The sequence below is a fragment of the Sceloporus undulatus genome, chromosome 5, assembly GCF_019175285.1.
Source record: "Sceloporus undulatus isolate JIND9_A2432 ecotype Alabama chromosome 5, SceUnd_v1.1, whole genome shotgun sequence".
In the NCBI taxonomy this organism is placed as follows: Eukaryota; Metazoa; Chordata; class Lepidosauria; order Squamata; family Phrynosomatidae; genus Sceloporus; species Sceloporus undulatus.
In genome coordinates this window covers 160,772,086-160,794,347 of record NC_056526.1, presented here as the reverse complement: position 1 = coordinate 160,794,347, position 22,262 = coordinate 160,772,086, and the positions used below count along the sequence as shown (strand labels likewise).

Below are 22,262 nucleotides of genomic sequence, written 5' to 3'. Positions count from 1 at the left end.
TATGTATTTCCCAGAAGAAAAGATACAAGTATGTTCTTAATAGTCTTGTTGAAATCAACAAGATTTCACAGTGCTTCACCCTGACTGGATATTATCAGTGATCAGAGTTGGGAAAAGTTTGGACTCCAATTCTCAGACTCCCCTAGCCATCATTGCCAACACCTCCTATTCTGTCAGGGGTTCCGGGAGCTGTAATCCAAATAAGTATCTTTCCTAAGTTCTCCCACTGATTTGGAAGAATTTTCTTAAAAACATGTGCTTCTATTTTTTTGTAGAATCCCTTGGAATGGACCTTGGAAAAAAGGTTAGCATCCCCAGAGACATCATGCTGGAAGAATTATCATTGCTTAGTAATAGAGGAGCAAGGCTGTTTAAGATGCGACAAAGGAGATCCGACAAGTACACATATGAAAACCTTCATTTTTTAACCAGCAAGCCAAGAAATGTGAGTATTTTTACACAATCGCTTTTTTCATGTAAGGCCTAGATTACCTTTCTGGCCAGCCAACCAGAATAAAGCCAACCAGTTTTGTATAGTTAATCATATGTTGTTCAGAGGCTAATCATATTTTGAAAGCAGGCAATACAAACTGGTGATCCCCCATGGTGATATGCATATCAGCTTTGTGGTACAAAAGGAGTACAGAACAAGCAAAATGGTACTGCACGCTTTGCAAAGATTAGGAAGAACAGGGTTTCTCAAACTGGCACCCTCTAAATGTGCTGGATTACAGTTTTCAGCTTCACCAGTTAGCGCAACCTTTATCAATCAATCAATCAATCAATCATTTATTAATGCTTAGACCAAAGATTATTTGCATCAAAGTGCTAAAATATAATGCAACATGTAGGAACAGCATAAGAAAAGTATAACATGAAATAAATTATATAATAATCTTGCATGTATTTCTTTTTATTGCATTTATTTAATTCATTTTTATGCTGCTTTTCTCCCAGAAAGGGACCCAAGGCACCTTACAAGATAAAACAGTTTATAAACAATTTTAAAAAACAATTTAAAATAACACAGTTTAAAGAGTATAAAATTAGGATTAAAAACATAGAAAAATTAAAACACATAATCTAATACAGCTACCCCATATAAAAGCCACCTGCACTGATTTTAAAAAGCCCACCTGACTAAAATAATTTTTATTTGCCAGTGAAAGGCCAGCAGGGAGGGGGCCAGGCTAGCCTCCTGTTAAAGTGAGCTCCAGAGGGTGGGAGCAGCCACCGAGAAGGCTCTCTCTCATGTGCTCACCAAGCAAGACTGTGATCTTGGTGGGACTGAGAGGAAGCCTTCTCCTGAAGATCTTATAGCCCTAGTAGGTTTGAACAGGGAGATATGGTTTCCTAAATACTCTGGACCTAAGCCGTTCAGGGCTTTATTGTGCCCAGAAATAAACCGGTAGCCAGTGAAGCTGTTTCAACAAGATAGTTACATGCTCCCTATAACTGGCCACAGTTAGCATTCTGGCTGAGGCGTGTTTTGAACCCGCGGAAGTTTCTAAACAGCTTCCAAAGGCAGCCCCATGTAGAGTGCTTTACAGTATGTAAAAGATTTAAAATTCAATTTGATTAAGATACGTACAATAAAACTATTAAAAAATTAGAACATCTTCAGATCAATCAAAAGTAATAGCAGCAATATATCTTGTCCCAATAGCGTCACTGATGGGGTGCAGTGGGGTGCATGCCACACCAGGTGACACCCCAGAAGAGGGGATGACACCTGGTCAGCTCATGCCCCCGCAGTCACTCCTTGGACCCACGCAGGTGCTGCTCCAGGCCTTGGGGACGTCTCTGGCCCATGTGAGTGGCTATTCCATTGACTGTGAAGCTATTTTCCTGGCTGCGTGGCCACTTTCCCAGACCATGCGGCCATTTCTGCAGGCCTTGGGGGCTCCCTAGGCCTCAGGGGAGGAACCTCTCCAGCCCAAGTGGGAGGTGGGTCGGCTCTTTTCCTGGCCATACGCTATATCTGCTGGCCTTGGGGAGGTCTCTGGGCCTTGAGGGACAAGTCTCAGGCTTGGGTTGGTAGCGGACAGCTCCCTCGAACCTCCTTGTTGCTGTATGGCATTTTCCCATGGAAAGCCAAGCCACAGGGAGAAGGATTGGGGAGTGCGCTCATCAAGGTCAACTCTGGTATCTTCCAGAAGCCACGCCCCTACTGCTTTGGTGTCCTGCCTTTTCCACTTTGGCACCCCGTCCCTTCCACACTAGGTGATGACAAATTTAGGTATGCCACATCCTAATTTTCATTGCTGCCAGGGCAAAAAGAGAAACTTTGTGAGTTACCAGAGTCATATCAGACAGGAAATAAAAAATCTTTTTCTGAAATATTGGCGGGATATAGACCGCCCAAAAGGGCGGTTTCCCGCTGCTCTGGTTTGCTCCATGAGGGAGCTGCAACAGCCAAAATGCGCAGATCCATCGCAGAACAAAAAGAACCCGCAAAAAGCGGCTTCTTCTTGCAGTGCCTTTGTGATGCCGCAATGCACCAATGGCGCACTTGCAGCATCACAAAGGCGCAGGAACGTGTGGACGCTAGGCACTCGTCACGTCAAAATGGTGCCCACTGTGTTTACAGGACACCACCATTTTGATGCCCCCGTCACGTGCTAGGGGTGAGGCCAATATGGACGGTACGTCCTCGGCCAATCCCTAGCACGTGATGGGGGCACCGCAAAAGCCCATCTAAATCGGGCCATTATTGGAATCTAAATAAGACAGAATAGATCCTACAAATCTGGCTCTAGGTTCAGAATATAATTAACAAGAAAACAAATAATGAGGCAGATCCTCAATTTCTGGGGCCTCAAAAATACACAGGCAGAGGGCCAAAAGAGTGTGCAAATATCTGCCATCAAGCACAGCTGAAGGCATGGTCTGGAAACAAAGGGCTGTAAAAGCTTGCCTTAGTTTTGGGAAGGTGAGCTTCGTCAAATAGCCCTTTGATGGTCAGGTTTACAGAACCTATAACATTTGGAAGATTTAGAATTGTTAAGCACCATGGTGAAACATCTATTCACAAAGTTTCTCTTTAGAAGAGAAGGGGGAGGGGAAATCATTGAAAAAATGTACACAATTCTCATCATCCAACCCTACAAAAATAAAACTTCATCAATTGTTCATTCTTAGGTGGGGGAATGAAATAAGCCAAGGTTGGCATTTCTAGTATATGCATGCATGTGTCTCAGAGAGTATGAACATCTTGGTTGTGGAGATTATCACCCTGGGAAAAGGATGTCATTGTCCTGTCCTTTTGCCATCCTTATTGTGCAATCACACGGAAGACTTTCAAATGACATTGTGCTTATCCCATTGTTGTCCCATCTATGAAGTGGAATTGCCCATGATCGTGCAAAAGACTTTCAAATTATGTCACATTTACCCCATCATTGTCCCATCATTGAAATGGAATTCTCTTGTCATTTTGGATTAATGGGAGTTTCCGTTATTCAAAAGTGACAGTACATTTCCACTTAATGACAAGATGACAGGATAAGCATGACTTCCTTTAATAGTCCCCTTTTTCATGTGAAAAGGACAGGATAAGGACAGGAGCAATCCCTTCCCTTGTCCTCTTGTCTGATAATCTCCTATGGTTTGAAGCAGCTGATGAATGTGCTATTGGGAGAAAGTATCGCTGTTTTTCTGTTTCACAATAATGTTCTTGGAATACTCAGAAATGCAGTTATCACCATAGCAGAAACAACATTTGAGGGAAAATGTGAGAACACTATGCCACAAATGAGAAACAGATGCACCTTTATAGCACAGGAAAACAGCTGGGCAGAAGCAGAAAGCTCATTTTCAGATTAGGTGTGAGGGACATTTAGCTCACCAGATGTTGTTGGATTAAAAATCACATCAGCTCTTAAAACAGGATAGTTGGGGATGGTGGGGGTTTCTATTGAACAATCTCTAGATGCAACACACTCCCAGTAACTATTATGTGTGTGTTTGCTGTTTTATTTTGATAGAACATACTGAGGTGAGATATAATGGTAAGCAATTACTTCTGTGTCAAATATGCCCTCTTGTCTGGGAGCATATAACCTTCAGTTCAAATTTTCCACATTAATAAGACTTTTAAAATCTGGAGCTGCCCCAGCTGGGTGGAATCATGTCAGAACACTGACATTTTAAGAGATCTGGCTTTACTGATGGTGTTCAAAGAACAAGAGTCTCAAGGGGCTATGCAACTCTGACTATTATTATTCCACTTGAATGGCCAGACATTCTGTGATCCTAAATATTAAATTTAAAACAAGCAACTACTAGTGGTGCCCTTTGCGGCATTGGAGAAAAGGGAGAAAGTAGCCTGTCCATTTCCTCATGGAAGGACTCTCCAATAAGGCCATGATGAGATGAGGACTTATGTTAAAAAAAATGAACTTTTCCAAGCTCTGCCCATTCCATGTTCTGACCTAGAGTCTTGGGTTCCATGGAAATCAGACTTTCCATGGCTTATTGCAGAATAAGATCACATTGGGATGTGAAGGCAGAATCCCCAAATCCCAACTCTTCTTATTCTTGCTGACAAAAGCCTTCCATTGAGAGGTGAAAACCAGTTGGATTATAACCAATGCAAGATCTTTGAAGCATGAAAATAAAAAGGTATATATGAACAGTTAGAGGAACAGTAAAGTTAGGAATACTATGCTTATAGAGGAACAAATATGACAGTAATTATTAATCTGCCTCCAAGTAAAGCAACATATACAATAAACACAGAAATAGCAGCTTTCCCCTTACAGGCTTGCTGACTTGTAGTTTCATGTGGAAATAAATGTAGGGAATAAAATAGAAATGGAGGATTGGTTAATACAAAGAGGTGAGAAAAAACAAAATGCCAACAAATGTTTAAAACCAAAAATCAGTAGAGATGTCCTGATATCAAGGGCCAAGGGATTCCAGAGATAGGAAATGAGAAAAGACGGGTGAACAAATAAGAGATAATGGAGAGGACAAAGGGTTCAGCAAGACGTACCAGTTGAACATAAAGAATATGAGAGAGAAAGAGAGAGTAGAGATGTGAGAGCGGAAAGATAAAGAGACCAAGTGTAAAGATATTAATGAACAAGTAGATTAAATAGATTCTTGTAGGAAAACAGAAGCTGGTGCCGCACGGAAAGAAAAAGTAGCAGTAAGACAAATCAATTGTGTTGCAGCATCTGAAACAAAGGAAGGGGGCTAAAGATAAGAATGAGGCACACCAGATAAAATGGCATTGTAATGATCAAGTGTAAACAGTCTAACAAAATTAGACAGTCTCTGTGGTTTCAATTAGAAGAAAGCAGATGACTCGTAAGAGACATTTATGAGTTGGAAATGATAACATTTAGCTATAGAAGAAGAAACAAAAGACTTGAACAAAAAGGGTTCATTGTGTAAGAACCCTGAAATTATGGTCATGTGAAGAAGGATATGTACTGTATAAAGATAAAAAGGTGAAGGAACAAAAGAAACACTATGAAAACAGATACAAATTTTCAGTTTTAAAAGAATTCATGTGCGTGTTTTTAAAAAGAGATACGCGAAGAGATTCATAAGAAAGGCACAAATACACTAAAGAGGATGGTGACAATTTTTTTTTAAAGCTACAGCATCATTGCATCTAAATAATTGTAGGTTGGGGAAACAAATAAAAGAGTCCAAAGGATATAAAATACATACAAAAACTGAGCCAAGAACAGAACTCTGTGAAAAGAGGTGCTGATCCAATATGCCCAAATCACCAGGAAATAGATGGGTGCTTCTGGCTATGGAAAATAGTGATACAGTGTCACTGTTGTTTATGACCAATTAGCAGAGGACATCAGAGAATGAGGAAAATCATCAAGCATGGGCTTTTCTCCTCTTTGATAGTTTTTCCTTTATGCTAGCAGTCTAAATGATAACAATCTTATTTGCAAGGTTGTTTTTATTACAGTCTAAAGCAGGGGTGCAGAAGCTGTGGCTGTTCACATGTTGTTGAACTACAAGTCCTCTAACCCCATCTCCTTTGGTAATTCCAGTTGAGGCCAATGCTGGCACTGAAAAAATGTGGAGATCTTATCTTCTCCTGCCAATTACAGAATCATGGAGTTGGAAAAAACCACAAGGGCCATCCAGTCCAACACCCTGCCATGCAGAATACACAATCAAAGCACTCCCAACAGATGACCGTCCAGACTCTGTTTAAAAACCTCCAAAGAAGGAGACTCCACCACTCTCTGAGGGAGTGTGTTCTGCTGTCCAACAGCTCTTACTGTTAGAAAGTTCTTCCTAATGTTTAGATGGAATCTCTAGTTTGAATCCATTGCTCTGTGTCCTAATCTCTGGAGCAGCAGAAAACAAGCTTGCTCCAACTTTATGACTTCTTTTCACATATTTAAACAAGACTATAATATGATTCTTTAACCATCTCTTCTTCAGATGAAACATATTTCGCTGCCTAAGCTCCTCCTCCTAGGGCATGGTTTCCTGAATTGTAGCTCTCTGAAGAGCTTTTGTTAAAGTTCATTGTGTTCCCCAGGTTGAACCTGTGTTGTCAGGAAGACCACTGAGTTCAGTGGTCTTTACTCCAGATAGGATTGCAGTCATTAATACATTGGATATTTAGCTAGGTACAGCTGTTTTTGATGCATGTGTGTGGTGTATATTCCTACTGTCTGAATTTATCCTGAACTTCCAACATTTGCACCACTGAAGATGCTGCTAGTGCTACTAGGCTAAAGCTTTCAGTATCAGTTGAAATACGCTGGTGTAGTTTACAGTGATCATCACTCACAAATGGCAAAGCACCAAGTTATTCAGGTCAGTTCAAACAAATGCCAGTAAAAACATTACTGCATTCCACAGAGACAAAGGGTTTGCTTTGTTGCCTTTTTTAGGTGGGAGCTATTTTAGAAAACTTGTTTAATTCTCTGTGTGTAACTTCTCTTACTCTTCATCATTTTGCCTCTGAGGCTGCATCTACACTGCAGAAATAATGCAGTTTGATATCACTAACTGTCAAAGCTCAGTGCAATGGAACTCTGGGATTGTTAGCCTTCTCTGTCAGAGAGCTCTGGTGCCATAACACTCTATAAATCCCAGGATTCTACAGCATGGAGTCATCGCAATTAAAGTGTGGTCATACTGGATTATTTCTGCAGTGCAAATGCCACCTAAGTCCCAGAACCTAACAATGCTCCCAAAATAAGAGTGCAGAATTTTGAATATACATATTAAGGTTCTCTGCATTATAGGTAGACAGCATCTGGAAAAAAACCTCAAATGTTTTACAAATAACATGTTGCCTATAACTAGTAATTTACACCACCTGGAAGAGAACTTTAATGCTAACGATTGCTGCTTTATTAGTATCTTTTACTAATATCAGATTTTAATTTTATTCCCTTACCCAAACATACATATTCAAAGGCATCCTTTGCTTAAAATCTTTTCATTTCAATATCATGGCTAAAATAAGGTTCTGACATTTTTGGGAGCTCTAATTCTATGTTAAAGAAACAATGATTAAGGCTTGGGATGCAGTCTTGGGAACTAATGACCCAGTAGAAAGGGTGGAGATCCCCAGCCTGTCATTAACCTTCATGAACTTTAATGTGGTAAAGTTATTATTATCACTACAAATTGAGAAGATGTTCAAGGAATTCTTTATGGATACTGTGTAGAGGAGGAATGGGCAATTGCCAAGAGTTGCAGGGCCACATCGGCTCTCCTGTGTGACCCTGAAGGCCTGCATACTGCCCCAGTAATTTCCTCTTTGGAGAAAGGTCCTTATTTAAACAAACAAGCTTGATTTATATACTGCTTCATACCGCCTAAGCAGTGTCTAAGCAGTTAACAACTATAAGCTAATTTGCCCCCAACAATCTGGGTACTCATTTTAGCCACCTCAGAAGGATGCAAGCCTGAGTCAAGCTTGAGCCCTTTTTCTGGTCTTGAACTCGCAACCTTGTGGTTTTGAGTGAGTGGCTACAGTACAGGCATTTAACCAGGGCTCCTAAAAGGGGAAGGAACCTCAAATGCTTCCCAAATGTAGTATAATAGCCTAGAGAGTGGGGTCTGGAGACTGCCATTTGCCTCCTCCAGGGTAAGAACAAAGCAAAGAAAATCAGTCATCAGAAATCCAAATGACATAGGTAGGTTGACCATATAAAACAGAAGAGTGAAATTCTGGGAGATGCCAATCTCTCTACTAGCAGCATACTTTTATATTTACATTTGGAACCCCAAGTTCCATCTTGGAAGGTATTTCCTGCTAAGCCTGTCAAGACTACAACAATGATTTGTCAGTTCCAATTTGTTTTAATTGTTCAAGAAACACCCTTTGCAACAATATGAGGTTTAGTCATAGGAAAACAGCAGAGCTCATTCAATTCCTTAAGCTATGAGGAACTTCCCTCTCCAGAGTGTATACGTTCAAGGCCTCCTAAGGAAGCTCTGTAACATCATGAAAGTGACAAGGGAGCAGCAGCAGCACTGTCCCTCAGTCTAGGTGGATTACAAAAGCAGAAAATTACAATTAAAAGCACATATAGTGAAAAACATACAAAACTAGAGGTGAAACTAACAGCTGAACTAAAAGCATTTAAAACATTTCTTTAAAACAAAGATTAATAACAGCATAGCACCACAAAAACCCTTCCCTTGTTAACAATCAATTTGTTGAAATAAAAAGGTCTTAACTTGTCACCAAAGAGACAGCAAGGAAGGAGCCATCCTTACATCCCTAGGGAAGGAATTTCGAAGTATTGGAGCAGTCACAGAAAAGGCTCTCTCCAGGGTTCTGAGGAAGTGATAGGACAGAGAGAAGTGATTGTCTTGAGGATCTTAGGATAGAGTTTGGGGTTGTTGTTGTTGTTATCCCACCTTTTTTCCCATATAGGGACTCCAAGCAGCTAAATTTAAAAAACAAAATTAAAACAGAACAAGTTAATAACAGTACAAAGCATTAAAATGTTAAATACAAATACAGTGTGCCCACGTTTTACACGGGTGCACCATACACAGCTTTCAGCATATGCTGAAAGCTGTGCCGGAAGTGATTTTCTCACATCACTTTAGTCAAACTGTTAGCTGCTGGAAAATTCGATTTTTTTTCCTACCAGAGAGTTTAAATACATTTCTGCTCTGTCCACAATATTCTGACTTGTCTAGAACCCCTATATAAAACTGAAATCATTTTATACCTTTCATCTCTGTGCTGAAATCCCCACCAGTCCTAGCCTTTTGCCAGCCCCGCAGGGTATGCTCTCACTTCAGTTGTGCTAGCTCACATTAAAGAGCTATAGTATTCAAATCTCCCAGCAATTTCATGGATAACTTCAAAGTCAGGCCCACTGCAATAGCCTTGTGCATAATTTGGGGGAAGCTCTACTTTTGACCCCAACTCCAAAACACTCATTGGTTATGGAAGGCTTCGTCTTCTTTATAAGAGTTTAGAAAAGTCACCTTTTTGGTCAACAATTCCCATAATCCCCCAGCCAGCATGGCTAGTGCTGAATTGGCTGGTTGAATTTTGGACATTTTTGTTTTTTCTATTGCAGTTCCATTGCCCTGAAGAGGTTCTGAAAGAAGGGCTATTCATTTGAGTTTTTGAGGACAGTGAGTACAGCATTTTAAAATAAGGCCATCTGACAGCCTTGGCCTCAGGAAAAAGGATATTCTCGTTTAGATAACTAGTTTGCCCAGAGCACAAGAGGCCTGTCATTCCCAGCTTGCCAGATACTTTCTATTCTAGCTTTAGAAAGCCGGTTAATCTCTGTGGCATCTTCATTCCACGTCTCTAAAACAAGAATAATACTTCACCAGCTGGCACCATGAGAGTGCTGCAAAGATTATGAGTCTGTGGTACCAAAGCTGGAAGGCAAAAAGTGATCAGAAAACAATAAAGTTTAAATGGGACAGCTACTATCAGGTTCCCAGTTAGGAAAAGCCAAGCAATGGGTGGTACTGTTTTGAAAAGTTATTTGGTGTCTTTGTATTGTGCTCCTGATAGCTGTGCTGTTTCTTCCCATTCAAATGCAGCGCAGTGAGATCATACAGTGTGTTCAACTGGATACTAGTGGCATGGATGCTGGCCAGCAGCATGCACCAGTAACACCTCCAAATACACCTGATCCACGCAGCCCACCAAATCCTGAAACCATTGCCCCAGGTAAGTCAGCATCCAGCTTTTCAAGCATTCATGTGCCATCTTTTTTTTTTTTTTAAGTATTGAAAAATAATTCAGGCAGCATGAAAACCAATACTAAAAAAGAATTCCTTCACAGAACAGATAATTGTTCTCTCTCCATATCCACAGATTCTATATCTATGGATTCAACCATGGCTTGAAAATATATTTTTTTAAAAATCCAAAGAGCAAACCTTGATTTGGCCATTTTATACAAAGGAAATAATAATAATAATAATAATAATAATAATAATAATAATAATAATAGCATTTATTTATATATCGCCCAATCACTGGGAATCCGAGCGGTTTACAACAGAGGGGATAATAGACGGTTCCCTGCCCGCAGGCTTACAATCTAAAAGACACGACACAAAAGGAGAAAGGAATGGTGAGGGGAGGAGGAGATCAGGTTCAGCAGTTCTTCTCTCCCTCTGAGGCCTGGACCAAGGCAGATGGACCGGAGGGAGGGCTTGTCTTCTTCCAGGCAGGCCTGGTGGAGCTAGCCTGCCTCTCTCTCCCTCAAGATGGTGACTTGAGCATCCATGAGGATGGGTCATGGAACCAAGTCCCAGTGGATACCAAGGGTCCACTCCAATTGTCATATTCCACACCAATATGGAAGAAGCATAAATGAATCACAATGCCTGTGACAACTGTGAAACGAACAGTGGCAAAATAAGAAAAAAGCAGGTTGGGGAGTGAGCAGCACTTTTATAATGTCTATTTTCCCGCAGTTGCAAGACAAATAAAACTACCATATTTTACCTATATTGCCATAGTCACAGTAGCCTCGATGGAGCATCAGCAACACAGTATCTAGTTTTCTAGTCTAAAAGGGTGTATTGTTCTGTGCTGTTGTTCATGTTCCTTCATTGTTTTATAACCAAAGTTTTACCAATGCTCCAACTGTAGGATAGCAAAGTGGAACATATTTTAAGATGAAAACAATTAAGTCTGCATGACAAAATTTAGGTAACACTGCACCACAGGGAGCACTTAGGCATGGAAAAGTTACATTTTCTGTCCACTGCTCCCAGAATGCTGATTAGGGGAGCTGTGGTTCCCTTCAAAAGCAAGTGTTTCCAAACTCTGGCATGGTACAGACCACCCCTTCAGGGGTAGCCTGCACCTGCCCCTTTTATTGCTGAGCTGGGGGCAGCAGCCCAGAGGCCCCAATCCGACACTTTTCAGGACCAAGGAAAAGCAGCAAAATGCCGCTTCTCTATGGTCCCAAAAAGGGGTATCCTTGGGGCTTCATGCCCCAGGACACCCTGACAAGCGCAGCCATGGGAGAAAAGGGCCGCCCGGCCCCTTTCTCCCATGGCTTCGTTCCCACGGCTATCTGGTTGCCGCACGGGAACAAAGCTTGTGGTGCCACAACAAAAGAGTTCCTAGAGCAGCTCCTTTTTTGCAGCGCCGCAACCAGGAAGTGGTGCTGTCATGATGTTACTTCCTGTGTGCCACGTTTGGGCGCTCAGCAGGGGCACCGGCATCATGGCAGCCCCCATGTAGATGGGAGGCTGCCATGATGACGATGACGCCACATACTAGGGTTGCAGGGCGTGTGGACGCTCCACCCACAGGCAACCCTAGTACGTGGCCAGGCAGTGCAAAGAGCCAGTCTGGACCAGGCCTCTGTTACATGCATTCCCATTATCCCTAGTTAGGATCAGATAGCAGGTGATGGGAAGGACCCTTAACAATGACCATGGAGAGCTAATACCAGTCAAAGTAAACAGTACTGGACTGCATGGATCAGCAGCTTAACTCATTATAAAGCAGCTTTATGTTTTGTTTTTTTAACAGAGTATGAAAACAAAAAGTGAAGGGAATGTTACTACAGTATTATGCAAGGTGGGCAAGTCCAGATGCTGTTGAAGAGCATAGAATCATAGAATCACAGAATCATAGAATTGCAGAGTTGGAAGAGACCACTAGGTCCATCCAGTCCAACCCCCTGCCATGCAGGAAATCCAAATCAAAGCATCCCTGACAGATGGCCATCCAGCCTCTGTTTAAAGACCTCCAAGGAAGGAGACTCTATCACCCTCCGAGGGAGTGCATTCCACTGTCGAACAGCCCTTACTGTCAGGAAGTTCCTCCTAATGTTCCGGTGGAATCTCTTTTCCTGTAGCTTGCATCCATTGTTCCGGGTCCTGTTCTCTGGAGCAGCAGAAAACAAGCTTGCTCCCTCTTCAACATGACATCCTTTCAAATATTTAAACAGGGCTATCATATTGGTTGGTCTCTCAGCATTGGTTGAGTAGAAGTGATGGAGCTTGCAGTCTACTGATATCTGAAAAAGTCACAGTGTTACCAACCTGTATGGGTACAAAGAAGTTATCATGCCATTGCTTATGCCATCATAGGCAATAGTCAAGGAGATCCAGATGAATCGTAGGGTCTTCTTGGCAACATTTCTTCAGAGACGGGTTGCCTTTGCCTTCCTCTGAGGCCAACCAGTGGGTTTCCATTGCCAAATGGAGATTTAAACCCTGCTCTTCAGAGTTCTAAACCTATGCTCAAACCCCTACACCACACTGGCACATAACAACAACAAAATAAATAAAGAAACATATAAATTGTCTGGAAAGGTCCCAGGTCTATTAGATTGTCATTTTAATCATTGGGCTTAGATCTTTATGCTGTAGCACAGTTGTTCCCTGGGTTTCCAAATGTTATAGCTCCCAGAATCTCTGACCATTTGTAATGCTGGGGGATGAAATCCAACACTGAATGGGGAAACATTTTGTAATCACTAGTTGAGATTGAATGATTGACTGAATGCAAATTTTTCCTTGATTTAGCTCTACCAAAGCTTCAATTGCTTTGTTCCGTGAAACCACACAAGATGAATAGAGTTTCAAGGTTAAGAAAGGCTAATGTGCCCTGATGTCATGCATAACAAGCTGTATAAAATCATCCTTCTTTGGCATTGTTAGGCCATATCTTTCAGTAGATAACATATACAGTATCATTTAAGTTACATTTTGTCTTCATGTGCAATTCTGAAGTGAGTGAAAGAATGCTTGAAAGGAAACCTTTATACAAGATTCTACTGTAATTTAAACCTCTCACTGCAAGGACACTTGCTTCTTTTATTTGGAAGTACTGAGCATTTTCTCTTTGTTGCCCTTACAAAAACAAGTGTTAATTTCTAGCAAATCATTTATAAACTGAGTACAACCTTTCCTTCCACTGGTAACCATGATATAATGGATTCTACACAATAGTTTATGAACATATTTATTAAATTAAGATAACAAAATATGTACGTTTTCCTGAAAGTAAACTCCATTGAATACATGAGCTTATGCTACCAACTTCTTAGTCTTGAATGTGCTAAAAAATCCCTTTGCATACTGACCCAGACTAATACAGCTATGTCTTTGAATCCCATTAAAGACAGTGGTGCTTTCTTTTGAGTAAACATAGATAGGCGTGATCAATTATGATGTGTATGAGAGCTTGGCAAAGTTACATTTTTGGACCAGAAATCACTTTACCTGACTGAGGGATCTGGGAGTGGCAGTCTAAATAAGTAATTTTTCTAAGATATGATGTGCTTTAAATTGGGGTACCTGCTGCATAAATCTCCCCATGCCTCTACCAACTTAATGGTGTTTCCATTAATAGGTTAAAATGTCCTTTACTTAACTAGTTAGTAGATGCATGTCACATTTGGAAAATATGATCATGTTAAAATGCACTTTTGCTCTCTCATAGATACATGCCCTGAATGGCATGCGGATTAGCCCAATATGTGGATTAGGCCAGTGCTATTTTAGAGTGCTTAGTGATGTAAAGAGAAATGGGAGTCAATGCTGTTGTTATTTGCTCTTTGAGGATGAACTTGGCTCCCAGATAGCACACATTTTCTGATCAATTTATTCCTTCATGTTCCAGACAAGCAGGCTGTCTTTTAAACTTAATATTTCAAGTCCATTGCAAGTTTATCTTATTCAGCATTTGCATCTAAGGTTGTCAGATTGAAAATTGGACAAGACTCCTCTGCTGTTAACGGTTGTATAGAAGAAGGGATTTCAGTAGTTGTTACTTGTCATACAGCCAGATAATAAGGAACCAGCTGAAGTATCCTATTTTACACTACCAGTGAAGGCACAGGAACTCTCTCCAGTTTTCACTCAGGCAACCCTATTTGTGTCTTTATTTTTGCAAATCCCCCCAGATTTCCTTTTCTTTTAAACTTTACAAAACTGCTTTGGGACCAGAATGATATGGGGAGGTGACCTCATGATATCCCAAAGACCAGCCATTTGGTTTGCGTGCAACTGGTTTCTGTTGGAAACTAGCCAAACTGGTTTCTCATGATCTGGATTTTACAGGGCAGATTATACAAGTGATAGAAATGTGTTGAATACACTTCCACAACAGCTTGAGGTTTCTAATTCTGCATGTCAATATTAGTGATTATTGAAAGTCTTTTGCAGCCTAGTTTGTTTTTGAGTGAAATTAACAGTTAAACCTTGAAGCTCAGAGCATGTGAAATATATGGCCTGTATCTGTTAGTTAGTCCCAACTACAGCAGGCCCATTGACTCAGTTGTTGAACAGTGAATTGACACATAAGTAAATCCCATGGATTGAATAGGTGAACTCTAGTTGAAGCCAATAGGATTGGGGCTACATTTTAAATAAGTCAGTTTTCAAAAACAATTTTTTATTACAAATGAGAATAATTTGGCTCTTATAATCCTTTCCCTTCCTCTTATCCCAACAAGTATACAGTGACTATAAATAAGCTTATGCTTTTGATACACTTAAAAATCAACCAAATCAATTAATGGGGTGACAGATGTTGCAGCCAGATGTCACACACATCAAACAACAGTTTGTTGTAGTTGTTGTTGTGTGTTTTCAAGTCATTTCTGACATATGGCAACCCTAAGGCAAACTGATCATAAGGTTTTCTTGGCAAGATTTATTCAGAGAAGGTTTGCCATTGCCTTCCTCTGAAGCTGAGAGCATGTGACTTGCCCAAGGACATCCAGTGGGTTTCATGGCTTAGCCGGGAAGTTACAACCCTGAAAATGCCCAATGGCCCTTAAAGCCCTAAATGGTTTGTAACCATGACAGTTGAAGGAGTAGCTCTCCTTCTTCTTGTCTGCCTGAATACTGAGATCTTCTGCATGGACTTTTCTCTGTGTCACACCAGCAAGTGCAATAAACTGTGTGATGATGTGGTGGATGGGTTTATCATCTATGGCATCCCAACTGTAGAATGCCCTCTCCTTTGAGGTCCAGTTGAGGGCCACTGCTGGCTTCATATCTGTACCAATTAAAAACATAGCTTATTTATTAAAGATTTTGTGCCTCACTCATGTATCTTTTGATATAACACATGGTAGAAATATTTTAACAAATAAAAATAAATAAATATTGTTTGTATACTCATAATCACTGTAGAAATACTACAAAATTTAATGCTTTTCTTCCAAATAAGATTACTTTGGGGATACTGTACAATCATAAATGTCAGTTAATTTAAAATATCTTACCTGGTGCACAGGAGATATGGAAAGAATGAATACATTTTATTGTTAGATTGAGAGATTTTGGATACTGCTAACATGGTGCATAATTTTTGCTCCCAAAGGGTATTCTGGACCATTGAAGACAATCCCGCCTGAGAAGTTCAACACCACATCTGTGCCAAAGTACTATCAATCACCTTGGATACAAGCTATCAGCAATGACCCTGAGCTATTGGAGGCTTTGTACCCTAAATTGTTTAAGCCAGAAGCAAAACCAGAGCTGCCTGACTTTAAGAGCTTTAACAGGTAATTTTGAAACACTGCTGGGTTCCATCAGACAGGGGAAATAAGAAATATGACAAAACTATAGTTTAGATCCTCCTAAGGTGCTAGTGGGAGGTTATCTGTGGAAGAAATCTTTCCTGATCAAGCTCCTATACAATTTTAGCATAGTGTATAGAACCAGTATGGTGTAGTGCTTAGAGCATTAGACTGTGGCTCTGGAGACCAGGATTTGAATCCCTGCTTGGCCATAGAAATCCATTGAATGACCTTGGGCAAGTCACATCCTCTCAGTCTGAGAGGAAGGCAAAATCAACCCTCCCCCCCCCAAGAAAATTTGCCAGGAAAAGCTGTGATACATTTACCGTAGGGTCTCCATAAGTTGGAAATGACTTGAAGGAACACAGCAGCAGCAGCAGCAGCTGTGCAGTCACTTAGCTAAGGATGACACAGTCTTACACTCTCCCTCTGTTAGCTCCTCTTTTGCCAAACTAAAAGTGAGAAAGATGTGTGATTTCAGAATGACTGGCTGTACTACACGGCCACACTTACATAATGTCTGGAAAAGCACAACTGCTTGGGCAATACAACTGTAGTGCCACAAACAAGATTCCAAACTTTCTTTCCATAGATAACCTTACATTATCTATGCTATCTATTCTGTTATTTGTGCCCTCCTCCAATTGTCATATAACTCAAAAGACCTACCTGATTATTGGGGGTGCCCTTCTGTATGAGTGGCATCTCTGTTTGATATAAGTATGACCTTTTAATTCTTACAAAACCCACAATCTCAGCAACACTTACAAAGAGCACTGTATGCTAAGAAGATAAACTCAGGAAATAATATTTACCTGTTAAACAGTGTCATGGGGATTTTAGCAGAAGCTCTAGACATGTTGACATTGACTGGAAGTATTTTGGAAAAAATTTTTAAAAAGAAAATATCCAGGCTGTGGGTCAAGTTTATTCATATTCGGTACAGTAATTTCATTTATTGAGACACTCTGTGTATATATGTGTGTGAGTATGTGCTCTCAATGAGTCGCTTGTTTTTAGTTTGAAGTGACTAACTCAACACAAAAAATCCCTTCAGAATCTCAGAAAAGAAGTAGCCAATTGCTACAGAAAACAGGAAAAAGAGACTGTGTCTCCTTTCAGGACCTGCCTTTCCATTCTGCAAAATTGTGAAAACTAATGTCTCCATGACAGAAAACTATACAGAGCATAATGGTTGACAAATAAAGGGCTACTACAGGCTGTATTGGAGATAAGAACAATCTAATTCACCAGCCCTACCCCAAGGATCTCTGATTCTTCTTGGAGGTATCACTATTATCTGCTTATAGACTATCAAAACCCCTTCTCAGCACACACATGTGAGAGAAGTGGAAAAATATACGGGTTATACTTCCACTTTATCCTGAACTCACAGTGTAGAAAAGGTAGCTGATCCTCAATTTTCTTCTTACCACCTTGGAGATTTTCTCTCCAGTTGGTTAGGATGGAGATCAAGGAAAAATGATTAATGCAATCTTTGGTTATTCATAGAATTATAGAAGCATACAGCTGGAAGTGCCCCATAGGCCACTGAGTCCGCCCCTCTGCTCAAGGCAGGAACTCCAGCTAAAGCATCCCCAGCAAGTAGTTATGCAACATCTTTTTGAAGATGCCCATTGAAGAAGACTCCATCACCTCTTTAGATATTTGGTTCCATTGCAGATGTACACTTACCATCAAGAAGTTCCTTGAAAGGTCTTCAAAAAGAGGCTTACCTCCTGGGGATGGTCTACTTTGTGTAGGGGTTGGACTCAATGGTCAAATGGCCATTTAGAAATTTTCAATAACCAGGAAGAGCATGCCTTTTGTGGGAATGTGCTTGTCTCAAAAATGATGCAACAGATGTTGATCAAAATGATTTCATGGTAACATAAAATACCCATAATAAAGTTTGTATTTGGCCGTAGCAAATAACCATAGATTGTTGTTCAGAAAATGGGCGAAAGCCTAAACCTTGATCTTACGTGCTTTGCACTTTTCTTTTTCTCTTATGAATATGGACTGTGAAGACCATGTAAACTTGGGAATTGTGCATTCATGTAATGCATTGTTCACCATATCTGTGTCCCTTAGATTCTAATCAAAATCACTAGGAATGAACAGTTGGTTGGATAGTAGTAATAATAATAATAATAATAATAATAATAATAATATATTTTATTTATATACCACTTTCCCACAGATCAAAGCAGTGTACAGACAATTAAAACCATACAGACATTTCATAAAAGGATAAAATCCCATAATAAAACCATACAATTACAGAACTCTAAGCACAATAATTCGCCTTCAAGGGTAAGCAGGGAATCGATGGCAACAGGGTAGATAACTTCATTCTTCAGGGGGTAAGAATCATACCCACAGCTACAATCTTGCACACAAGTTGCCTTATTTACAATAAGGTAAATGGAATTTTAGGAGATTAATTTTTCATATGCTTGTAACTGAACTAGTTTGTAATTACAGACTTCCCAGGAAAAAGTCTAACTCGGAATCAGGCAAACAATGGGAGTAAAAAAAGTGACATTTGAAGCAAATTTTTTACGGGCTGGTTGAAACAGAGTTTAGATACTCCTGCTGGTAAAATCAAGAAAAACAAAATGTATTTTATCTTGTTTTAGCCTTTTTGTAAGCCATCTTGGACCTCATGCTGGAAGAAAGGTAGCATGTACATTAAAATAATTAATGAATGAAATGAAATATGTGGATGCACATAGACACAAATTCCCTTCTGTGCCTTTCCCACCTCTTAATGTATTACAGGCAAGAAACCAAATTTCTATATTTAGGGTTTGTAGCCTGCAGACATTACAGCTAATTTATTTGATTGCAGTTTTGCGGAAAATGCAAATGATGTAACCCTGAAGAGACAACAATGATATAATAATGACAGAAGATTCTGAATATGACTCAAGCCTTTATGTTCACACAGTGTCATTGCAGAAAGAAATATTTCCAGGAATTATAATTCTAAGTCCTTCTCAAAGGCACAATCACTGGTGATCAAACCCCCACTATTTGAACTTGAAAAACTATGCCAACAAAGCTTTGTATGTTTCTAATCAGCTTGTATTTGTAACAGGCTCATATCAAAAGAATGAATGGAGCTGCAACATCCTCTCAGTTATCAGGCTCTACCATATTGGAGTAGAGTTTATGTCCCACTGTGACAATTCTATACAAACTGGAATGGATTGAGAAGACAGCTAAAAGGATTTCAAAGCCTGTGGAGGAAAATGTTCTTTATTATTATTTCATTTATTTATTTTCCTAAACAGCATGATTCACATTCTGTGCCACAACAGGACCCACAATAAGGCATAGAACTACTAATGATAAAACTCATAAAAGCATAATAAAACACAGTCTAAATGCTAAGCTGCAGTTACTAAAACAAGGTCTACAAAGCCTATCTAACATTGAAATCCAAAAACACAGTATAAAGTTTAAAATAAACTAAATAGCTCAGCAAATGTTGAGAAACATCTTCCATAACAACAACACCACCAACAACAGCAGCCCAATATATGATGTAGACTGTATGTAGACTGCTGTGGGCAACTGTGCCCTCCAGATTCTTCTGGTTTCCATCAGTTCTAGACAAACCTGGCAATGGTTAGAGATTATGTGAGTTGCAGCATCTGGAAGGTCGCAGTTGCCCACACCTTCACAGAGTTTCCCAGTGGCCCACATTATAGTGCCACCAATTGAAGGGCAGATTGGTAAGGCAACAGGGATCATTTCAGCGAAACTAAGAAGTTATGGGCTTAAGATGCCTGATCACTCTCTTACTTGGCTTGTCACCCACTACTTGTGACCAAGAAAAAGGCAAAGGAAACCCTTTTTGACCAAACCTTGCCAAGAAATCCCTGTGATAGGCTTGCCTTAGGGTCACCATATGATGGAAACAGCTTGAAGGCACACAACAATGACAAATTGGCTTACCATACTCAAAAGCTGTATATGCTTAAGATATTGTGCCCCACAATTAGCTGTAAGTGTTAACAGGAAACGAACAAGAGAAAAAGGTGACAAATCCATGGATTTAATTGCCTGTATGAACAACTGTAAACTCAAGCTCAGTTAACGAGCTGAAATAATCTTGGTTTTATAGTACCAGAATTCTTGGCAAGTTGAAATGCGCTCTTCTTTTCAGAATTTTAGCAACATTTTTCATCCTTGAAAAATCTTTCTTAGGAAAAGAAAATGTTACACCACAGGACAGAGGTACACAAACCATGTTTCTGGGCCAACTAAGGCTGTGAACTGTTCTTTGTGTGACTCGCACATACTTGCCTAGTAGGTGTGCTGTGGACCACCTGGTTTCTGGGACCACGTTTTTCAAGTGGCAGATAATCACCTCCACACTACCTCAGCAATTTGTAGGTATCAGTGAACAAGAACAATAATTTAAAATCTCTTCATCTGTGTGCTAAGATGTATGTGTGTGTGTATAAGGAAACTCTCTTTCTCCCTTGTATTCCCTTGTGTCTCCTGCCCAAACACCAGATGTAGCCTTTGCAATACAACAAAGGACCACCACTTGGTCACCGTGGAAGAATTTCATGATACACCTCTCTTTTAAAGACATCACCAAACTCCCTTTACTCACTGCTTTTTAAAAAAACTGATGGAAGTAACTGGGGGGGGGGGGAATTTCCTCCCCCTTTTTTCCCCCCTCCCCCCCCCCCCCCCCCGTTTTGTTTTGTTTTTTGCCTATTAGGACAAACCTCCAAAATAGAACTCTGTGTGAGAACTGAGGCACTGTAAAATGCCTAGATGTACCAGTAAACAGGCTTGACTGGTTATGCCTCTTTGCCTCATCAGAGAAACAAAGTGCCCTTCCTCAAATGAATTGTTTTCAAAGCACTAAAGGAATCCAGTCCATCTGGGTATCCCTGTGTGTTACTAATCTACATGCAACAAACCTAATCCAACAAATTATGAACATCTCCTTCAGGTTGTCAAGGACCCCATTTGTACTACAACTTCTTAATCCACTTATTCCACAAGGAAAATACTCAAAATGTTCTCCAACAATTCTGGACACTAAGCATTAATTTTATGAGCAGAATTTGGGGTTTTTTTATGAAACTGAAATTAATTTACCTTTGGTTATTTACCTGGGTGCGCACAGCATAGAATGGACTAACTCCAACTGTTAAATCCAGCAAGGATAAATCCATTCTACCATTTGCTTTAATAGTAAGTGAACACTCACATTAATCTAATTAATTCAATATATATATATATTCCAGTTGAGAATACCAATTGGATTTAAATATAATTTATAATGCTGTATTATCACATCATGCCTTAATAGTGATGTTATTAGCTATTCATTGTCTGCAAAAGATCCAGTCTCTAAAATTTGCATTTCTGTTGTATAGAAAAGCGTGTGCTCATATATTTTCTCCAAAACTGTTAGCTCCAAACTCTAATTTGAGAATATAAAACCTTTAATAGAGAAAAATGAAATTACTATAAAAAGAAAATGGTTCTGTATAGGCAAGCAGCTAGTATCCCTGCACACACAGAGTAGTTAATTGTTCATATTCACAATTCCACCTTTCTTTTTTCCCTCCTTGAATACTTCAAGCTCAGCATTCTTAAGCTTAATTTTCTCACTCCGACTGCATTTGCATATGGCACAAGATCATGGTTTAGCACAAAATGAGCAAGTCACAACAAGTGTCAGGCTTTCATAGCTCCTTCCTGACCACCACCACTCCTTGTACAGAAAAGAGAAAGACCAGAAACATTAGTTTCCACTTTCTGGTTAACCACAAATTACTGTGTTGTCTGGACTAGAATTGTAGTTAACATCACTATGGTTACTTTCAGTAAACCAGCATCACAACCTACAGTTAAACATGGTTTGCTTGAAATCGACCATAGTTAGCTCTGGTTGCAATTTTTTGCATTAGATAATATAACAGGCCATGAGTACCCAAATTCCCACCTTCTCTCTGTGCAGAACTAATTTATTAAGCCTGAGGTTTTTTCCTCACTAGGACCCAGCAGAAGCAGCTCTGGAAACCAGGGTTCAAATCCCAGCTCAGCCATGTAAACTCATCGGGTGACCTTGGACAAGTAACACTCCCTCAGCCTCAGAGGATGGCAATGGCAAACTACTTCTGAAAAAAACTTGCCAAGAAAACCCCATGATAGGGCTGACCTAGGGTCGTCATAAGTCGCAAATTACTTGAAGGCACACAACAACAACAACAAATTGTTCCTCACTATTCA

General features: G+C 40.1%; 1 protein-coding gene across 1 annotated transcript in view; it reads left to right on the top strand.

Annotated features, from left to right (window-relative positions):
- Positions 1-22,262, top strand: part of MYOZ2 (myozenin 2) — a 38,274-nt gene that overhangs the window by 9,257 nt on the left and 6,755 nt on the right. The window contains exons 3-5 of the mRNA XM_042466553.1: positions 276-445; positions 10,027-10,156; positions 15,794-15,977. Of these exons, the coding sequence (XP_042322487.1) occupies positions 276-445; positions 10,027-10,156; positions 15,794-15,977 (484 nt within the window). The remainder of the gene's footprint in view (positions 1-275; positions 446-10,026; positions 10,157-15,793; positions 15,978-22,262) is intronic.